The 7,694-nt window shown below is 70.6% G+C and overlaps 2 protein-coding genes across 2 annotated transcripts; one reads left to right on the forward strand and one right to left on the reverse strand.

The window, feature by feature from the left end:
- Positions 1-1,325: 1,325 nt before the first annotated feature.
- Positions 1,326-7,443, reverse strand: LOC138751031 (ubiquitin carboxyl-terminal hydrolase 5-like). The gene is made up of 4 exons (XM_069913130.1): positions 7,318-7,443; positions 6,715-6,869; positions 4,240-4,324; positions 1,326-1,555 (listed from the first exon to the last, which is right to left on the reverse strand). The coding sequence occupies exons 2-4, from the start codon at positions 6,824-6,826 to the stop codon at positions 1,462-1,464; spliced, it is 291 nt and encodes a 96-aa protein (XP_069769231.1). The 5' UTR covers positions 6,827-6,869; positions 7,318-7,443; the 3' UTR covers positions 1,326-1,461.
- LOC138751029 (circumsporozoite protein-like) lies at positions 4,571-6,647 on the forward strand (the record flags this gene model as incomplete). The annotated part of the gene is made up of 3 exons (XM_069913128.1): positions 4,571-4,728; positions 4,789-4,855; positions 6,498-6,647. Coding segments are annotated over 3 exons (375 nt in total), but the record flags the coding sequence as incomplete, so codon positions are not given.
- Positions 7,444-7,694: the final 251 nt, after the last annotated feature.

The raw sequence follows: 7,694 nt of genomic DNA on the forward strand, positions 1-7,694 counted from the left end.
GTCGATCTTCCTGGCTGCCCTCTGCTTGGCAGCATCAGTCGGAAGAGCAGGGTAGTGGGATCAGTATGTGGTCTGACAAGGGGCTGTGGTGAGAGAGACGAGGCAGTAGGGTCAGTGTGGGGAACGACACGGAGCTGTGGAGAGAGAGAGCACGAGGAAGTGGGATCAGTATGGGGACCTACGCGGGAATGTGGGGCAGTGGGATGAGTGTGGCGACCGACATGGAGCCTTGAGAAGAGAGCAGGGCAGTTGGATCAGTGTGGGGACTGACACGGAGCAGTGGGATCAGTGTGGGGACCAATATGGGGCTGTGGGCAGAGAGCAGGGCACTGGAATCAGTGTGGGGACCGACACAGGGACGTGGGGAAAGATTCGTAGGTCTGGTTATCGCAAGTCGATTCGAACTAATCATGTCAGAAATATCCTTTTAGATGGTTCTGAATATGGACTTGGCTCTAAATGGGTGAACGATATCCAGATTGGCAGCCGGGAAGGGGCTGCAGAAAGACGAATCTTTCCGGGGAATAGGCGTCGAGATAGTAGATGATGCTGTTAAGGGAACGCTCATACACTTTGGTACGAGAAATCGACGGGCCATCTTTCAGAGCCCCATCTGGATGGTGGATGAGGATAGCAGAGAGCGTTCGTGCGCGTGTTCACGGAATCTCCTGGAATCTCGTTCAGGTGACCCAGAAGACACAGTCGCGCTCCGATTCTCCAAAATTCTCAGATGTCCCATCGCGTTCTTCGGAGCTGAACTGACCAGGGAGGTCAGGCTCCCGACTGGAGAGGGAGGTAAGTCCAGACACGGCAAACTGGCCTCGAAATCGGCGAAGTGGTTACAGACGAGGGGACGCAGGGGGTCATTGTCCTCCGCGATGCCCCTCCTTGTCTCCAGCACCCTCCGGTCCCAGATATCCCTCTGTCTCCGTAACCCCCTCCGATCCCCGACACCCATCCCTCTCTCCGTAACCCCCTCCAGTCCTCTACACCCCTTACCATCTCGAAAACCCCTCCGGACCCCTGCACCCTACCCTGCCTCTGTAATCCCCTCCGGTCCACGACACCCTTTCCTTTCTCTGCAACCCCCTCTGGTCCCTAGACCCCTCCCTGTTTCTGTAAACCCCACTCCAGTCCCCGACACCCCTCCCTGTTTCTGTAACCCCCTCCGGTCCCCAACACCCCTCCCCTTCTCTCACCCAACTCCCCGTGATCTTGTGATTTCCAGCCTTCAATCGTGGGCCCCTACCCCCGGACGGAGTCCAGGTATGTTGAAAGCCGTGGACCAACAACCAAGGATGGACAACACTGTGGGCAACAATAAGTGGAGGGGACACAGGCCTTTATTCGGAACAGGAACGTGCAAGGCAGCCGTCGCCCACCTCTCCGGCTCGGGTGGGGGGGGGGGGGGGGAGGGGGGGGGAAGTTCTGTCAGCACCGGGAGAGGGGGGGGGGGGGGTCCTAGGTGGGAACTCGCTGGTAAAAGTAGATGTAACCGAGGTCTCGGGGCGGCTTGGCCGAGGCACAGACGCGGCAGTCGTTGAAGATCACCCAGCTGTGAGGGGGACAGAGAGAGAGACGGAGGGGGAGAGTTAGTGGAGGGGGGAGAGAGAGGAGGTGGGGGAAAGAGAGAGAGGAGGTGGGGGAGAGAGAGAGAGAGAGAGAGCGGAGGTGGGGGAGAGAGAGAGCGGAGGTGGGGAAGAGGGAGAGAAGGTGGCGAGAGGGGCGAGAGGGGCTGGGGCGAGAGGGGGCTGGGCGAGAGGGGGCTGGGGCGAGAGGGGGCTGGGGCGAGAGGGGGCTGGGGCGAGAGGGGGCTGGGGCGAGAGGGGGCTGGGGCGAGAGGGGGCTGGGGCGAGAGGGGGCTGGGGCGAGAGGGGGCTGGGGCGAGAGGGGGCTGGGGCGAGAGGGGGCTGGGCGAGAGGGGGCTGGGCGAGAGGGGGCTGGGGCGAGAGGGGGCTGGGGCGAGAGGGGGCTGGGGCGAGAGGGGGCTGGGGCGAGAGGGGGCTGGGGCGAGAGGGTGCTGGGGCGAGAGGGGGCTGGGGCGAGAGGGGGCTGGGGCGAGAGGGGGCTGGGGCGAGAGGGGGCTGGGGCGAGAGGGGGCTGGGGCGAGAGGGGGCTGGGGCGAGAGGGGGCTGGGGCGAGAGGGGGGCTGGGGCGAGAGGGGGCTGGGGCGAGAGGGGGCTGGGGCGAGAGGGGGCTGGGGCGAGAGGGGGCTGGGGCGAGAGGGGGCTGGGGCGAGAGGGGGCTGGGGCGAGAGGGGGCTGGGGCGAGAGGGGGCTGGGCGAGAGGGGGCTGGGGCGAGAGGGGGCTGGGGCGAGAGGGGGCTGGGGCGAGAGGGGGCTGGGGCGAGAGGGGGCTGGGGCGAGAGGGGGCTGGGGCGAGGGGCTGGGGCGAGAGGGGGCTGGGGCGAGAGGGGGCTGGGGCGAGAGGGGGCTGGGGCGAGAGGGGGCTGGGGCGAGAGGGGGCTGGGGCGAGAGGGGGCTGGGGGCGAGAGGGGGCTGGGGCGAGAGGGGGCTGGGGCGAGAGGGGGCAGGCGAGAGGGGGCTGGGGCGAGAGGGGGTGGGGCGAGAGGGGGCTGGGGCGAGAGGGGGCTGGGGCGAGAGGGGGCTGGGGCGAGAGGGGGGCTGGGGCGAGAGGGGCTGGGGCGAGAGGGGGCTGGGGCGAGAGGGGCTGGGGCGAGAGGGGGCTGGGGCGAGAGGGGCTGGGGCGAGAGGGGGCTGGGGCGAGAGGGGGCTGGGCGAGAGGGGGCTGGGGCGAGAGGGGGCTGGGCGAGAGGGGGCTGGGGCGAGAGGGGGCTGGGGCGAGAGGGGGCTGGGGCGAGAGGGGGCTGGGGCGAGAGGGGGCTGGGGCGAGAGGGGGCTGGGGCGAGAGGGGGCTGGGGCGAGAGGGGGCTGGGGCGAGAGGGGGCTGGGGCGAGAGGGGGCTGGGGCGAGAGGGGGCTGGGCGAGAGGGGGCTGGGCGAGAGGGGGCTGGGGCGAGAGGGGGCTGGGGCGAGAGGGGGCTGGGGCGAGAGGGGGCTGGGGCGAGAGGGGGCTGGGGCGAGAGGGGGCTGGGGCGAGAGGGGGCTGGGGCTGAGAGGGGGCTGGGGCGAGAGGGGGCTGGGGCGAGAGGGGGCTGGGCGAGAGGGGGCTGGGGCGAGAGGGGGCTGGGCGAGAGGGGGCTGGGGCGAGAGGGGGCTGGGCGAGAGGGGGCTGGGGCGAGAGGGGGCTGGGGCGAGAGGGGGCTGGGGCGAGAGGGGGCTGGGGCGAGAGGGGGGCTGGGGCGAGAGGGGGCTGGGGCGAGAGGGGGCTGGGGCGAGAGGGGGCTGGGGCGAGAGGGGGCTGGGGCGAGAGGGGGCTGGGGCGAGAGGGGGCTGGGGAGAGAGGGGGCTGGGAGAGAGGGGGCTGGGGAGAGAGGGGGCTGGGGAGAGAGGGGGCTGGGGAGAGAGGGGGCTGGGAGAGAGGGGCTGGGGAGAGAGGGGGCTGGGGAGAGAGGGGGCTGGGGAGAGAGGGGGCTGGGGAGAGAGGGGGCTGGGGAGAGAGGGGGCTGGGGAGAGAGGGGGCTGGGGAGAGAGGGGGCTGGGGAGAGAGGGGGCTGGGAGAGAGGGGCTGGGGAGAGAGGGGCTGGGGAGAGAGGGGGCTGGGGAGAGAGGGGCTGGGAGAGAGGGGCTGGGGAGAGAGGGGGCTGGGGAGAGAGGGGCTGGGAGAGAGGGGGCTGGGGAGAGAGGGGGCTGGGGAGAGAGGGGGCTGGGAGAGAGGGGGCTGGGGAGAGAGGGGGCTGGGGAGAGAGGGGGCTGGGGAGAGAGGGGGCTGGGGAGAGAGGGGGCTGGGGAGAGAGGGGGCTGGGGAGAGAGGGGGGTGGGGAGAGAGGCGGGTGGGGAGAGAGGGGGTGGGAGAGAGGGGGTGGCAGAGAGGGGGTGGGGAGAGAGGGGGTGGGAGAGAGGGGAGTGGGGAGAGAGGGGAGTGGGGAGAGAGGGGAAGTGGGGAAGGGAGAGAGGGGAGTGGGGAGAGAGGGGAGGGAGTGGGAGAGAGGGGGTGGGGAGAGAGGGGGTGGGGAGAGAGGGGGTGGGGAGAGAGGGGGTGGGGAGAGAGGGGCTGGGGAGAGAGAGGGTGGAGAGAGGGGGGAGGGTTGGGGGGAGAGAGGAAAGAGGGGAGGGGAGAGAGGGGAGGGGAGAGAGGGTGAGGGGGAAGAGACAGGGAGGTAGTGGGGGGGGGGGAGGGGAGAGAGAAGAGGGAAAGGGGTAGAGAGGGGTGAACTCACCGCCCTGCCTTCTTTATGTGACAAACGTAGTGCCCACACATCGTCGACGTCCCCATGTGGCTGATAAACGCAAACAACTGGTACCCTGTGGAGGAAAATATTGTCATAGGCACATGTATGGTGGATGGGTGTGGGTTGGAAGAGGGGGAAGGGGGAGGGAAAGTGGATGAGGGACGGGGAGAGAGGGGATGGGGGAGAGGGAAAGGGAGGATGGGGAGCGGAGGGGGATGGGGAGGAGGGGAGCAGGGGGGAGGAGGGGAGCAGGGGGGAGGAGGGGAGCAGGGGGGAGGAGGGAGCAGGGGGAGGAGGGGAGCAGGGGGGAGGAGGGGAGCAGGGGGAGGAGGGGAGCAGGGGGGAGGAGGGGAGCAGGGGGGAGGAGGGGAGCAGGGGGGAGGAGGGGAGCAGGGGGGAGGAGGGGAGCAGGGGGGAGGAGGGGAGCAGGGGGGAGGAGGGGAGCAGGGGGAGGAGGGGAGCAGGGGGAGGAGGGGAGCAGGGGGGAGGAGGGGAGCAGGGGGGAGGAGGGGGAGCAGGGGGAGTAGGGAGGGGGAGCAGGGGGGAGGAGGGGAGCAGGGGGGAGGAGGGGAGCAGGGGGGAGGAGGGGAGCAGGGGGAGGAGGGGAGCAGGGGGGAGGAGGGGAGCAGGGGGGAGGAGGGGAGCAGGGGGGAGGAGGGGAGCAGGGGGGAGGAGGGGAGGCAGGGGGGAGGAGGGGAGCAGGGGGGAGGAGGGGAGCAGGGGGGAGGAGGGGAGCAGGGGGGAGGAGGGGAGCAGGGGGGAGGAGGGGAGCAGGGGGGAGGAGGGGAGCAGGGGGGAGGAGGGGAGCAGGGGGGAGGAGGGAGCAGGGGGGAGGAGGGGAGCAGGGGGGAGGAGGGGGAGCAGGGGGGAGGAGGGGAGCAGGGGGAGGAGGGAGCAGGGGGGAGGAGGGGAGCAGGGGGGAGGAGGGGAGCAGGGGGGAGGAGGGGAGCAGGGGGGAGGAGGGGAGCAGGGGGGAGGAGGGAGCAGGGGGGAGGAGGGGAGCAGGGGGGAGGAGGGGAGCAGGGGGGAGGAGGGGAGCAGGGGGGAGGAGGGGAGCAGGGGGGAGGAGGGGAGCAGGGGGGAGGAGGGAGCAGGGGGGAGGAGGGGAGCAGGGGGGAGGAGGGGAGCAGGGGGGAGGAGGGGAGCAGGGGGGAGGAGGGGAGCAGGGGGGAGGAGGGGAGCAGGGGGGAGGAGGGGAGCAGGGGGGAGGAGGGGAGCAGGGGGGAGGAGGGGAGCAGGGGGGGAGGAGGGGAGCAGGGGGGAGGAGGGGAGCAGGGGGGAGGAGGGGAGCAGGGGGGAGGAGGGGAGCAGGGGGGAGGAGGGGAGCAGGGGGGAGGAGGGGAGCAGGGGGGAGGAGGGGAGCAGGGGGGAGGAGGGGAGCAGGGGGGAGGAGGGGAGCAGGGGGGAGGAGGGGAGCAGGGGGGAGGAGGGGAGCAGGGGGGAGGAGGGGAGCAGGGGGGAGGAGGGGAGCAGGGGGAGGAGGGGAGCAGGGGGGGGGGAGGGAGGGGGAGCAGGGGGGAGGAGGGGAGCAGGGGGGAGGAGGGGAGCAGGGGGGGAGGAGGGGAGCAGGGGGGAGGAGGGGAGCAGGGGGGGAGGAGGGGAGCAGGGGGGAGGAGGGGAGCAGGGGGGAGGAGGGGAGCAGGGGGGAGGAGGGGAGCAGGGGGGAGGAGGGGAGCAGGGGGGAGGAGGGGAGCAGGGGGAGGAGGGAGCAGGGGGGAGGAGGGGAGCAGGGGGAGGAGGGGAGCAGGGGGGGAGGAGGGGAGCAGGGGGGAGGAGGGGAGCAGGGGGGAGGGAGGGAGGCAGGGGGGAGGAGGGGAGCAGGGGGGAGGAGGGGAGCAGGGGGGAGGAGGGGAGCAGGGGTGGAGGAGGGGAGCAGGGGAGGAGAGTGGGAGCAGGGGGGAGGAGGGAGCAGGGGGGAGGAGGGGAGCAGGGGGGAGGAGGGGAGCAGGGGGGAGGAGGGGAGCAGGGGGAGGAGGGGTGGGGCAGGGGGGAGGAGGGAGCAGGGGGGAGGAGGGGAGCAGGGGGGAGGAGGGGAGCAGGGGGAGGAGGGGAGCAGGGGGGAGGAGGGGAGGCAGGGGGGAGGAGGGGAGCAGGGGGGAGGAGGGGAGCAGGGGGGAGGAGGGGAGCAGGGGGAGAGGGGGAGGAGGGGAGCAGGGGGGAGGAGGGGAGCAGGGGGGAGGAGGGGAGCAGGGGGGAGGAGGGGAGCAGGGGGGAGGAGGGGAGCAGGGGGGAGGAGGGGAGCAGGGGGGGAGGAGGGGAGCAGGGGGGAGGAGGGGAGCAGAGGGGAGGACGGGAGCAGAGGTGAGGAGGGGAGCAGAGGGGAGGACGGGAGCAGAGGGGAGGAGGGGAGCAGAGGGGAGACGGGAGCAGAGGGGAGAGGGCAGCAGAGGAATGAGTGGAGGGGGAGCAAAGGAGACGGGGAAGGAGGAGAGGTGGGGGATGGGAAGAGGGGTGTGAACTTACGGCCCACTCCGTCTCGGACACGGGGACCCATTGGGGTGGTCTCCGAGACAGATTCAGCCCCCGATCTCCCCTCAGACACATCCATGGCCGCCTCTGCATCAAGTTCATCCATGTGACTGAATATCCAGTCGACAGCTCGCTTCCAGGCTATTGTTCTGTGGGGGAGGGGGGGGTGAGAGAGAGGGGGAGAGGGAGAGAGGTTTTGAACATCTGTGTGAGATTCCCCTCAACTCCCGAACCCTCCCTCACCTCCCCCATCCCATGCCCCAGCGGACGGTTTCAAGCCTCAACCTGGGCATGAAACCTGGGCCTATTTCCGAGGCCCCACGCCAGCCGGCAAGCTTCAGGACGGCGGACAGTAAGTTCTCTCCCCTGGACCCCTCCTCCTCGGTTCGGGTCACCTCCCCTTGCACTGGGGCCCCCCTCGCTCCCCGAAATCCTGTTGGAGGGGACGGAGAGACCCCTTCCCCTTTCCCCCCCCACCCTGTCGAGGGGAGAGACTGCTCTGCACCTCCATCCAAGACCCTCTTCCATCCTGGGCCCTTCCTTTCTGCCAAGGATCCCGCAGAGATGAGAGAGTGCCCTCCCCCCTCCCACACTCACCGTCGCCCGAAGGGCTCGGACCGCCTGTTCCCGAGAGAAGCCCATGGAGACGATGGTGCTCAGAGACTCCTCAGACGGGGGATCAGCCCCCAGGGACCAGCTGACGGCGGAAGGGCCAGGGGGTTAGCAAAAATCTGGGAATGGGGGGAAGTGGGGAAGAGAGAGAGAGATGAGAGACGTCAGGTCGATTGGGACAGGGGAGAGGAGGGAGGGGGAGGGGGAGAGAGGGGAATGATAGGCGTGAGAGGAAGTGGGGGCGGATGTGCAGTTGGACCTTCACCCAATCCCCGTGACCCACCTGGTTCATCGAGGTGGGACATGATCCAGGTCATGGCTGCCTCAACACCAGCGTTGGCAGTGAAGTACACGGGCCTTCC

Source organism: Narcine bancroftii, unplaced genomic scaffold, assembly GCF_036971445.1.
Source record: "Narcine bancroftii isolate sNarBan1 unplaced genomic scaffold, sNarBan1.hap1 Scaffold_619, whole genome shotgun sequence".
NCBI lineage: Eukaryota > Metazoa > Chordata > Chondrichthyes > Torpediniformes > Narcinidae > Narcine > Narcine bancroftii.

Excerpts from the sequence above, each read along its gene's own strand:
- LOC138751031 (XM_069913130.1), bottom strand. The coding sequence starts at position 6,826 with ATGGATGAACTTGATGCAGAGGCGGCCATGGATGTGTCTGAGGGGAGA. Across the intron at positions 4,325-6,714 it reads TGTCCGAGACGGAGTGGGCC|GGTACCAGTTGTTTGCGTTT; the intron begins GTAAGTTCACAC and ends TTTCCTCCACAG. Across the intron at positions 1,556-4,239 it reads CACATAAAGAAGGCAGGGCG|CTGGGTGATCTTCAACGACT; the intron begins GTGAGTTCACCC and ends TCCCCCTCACAG.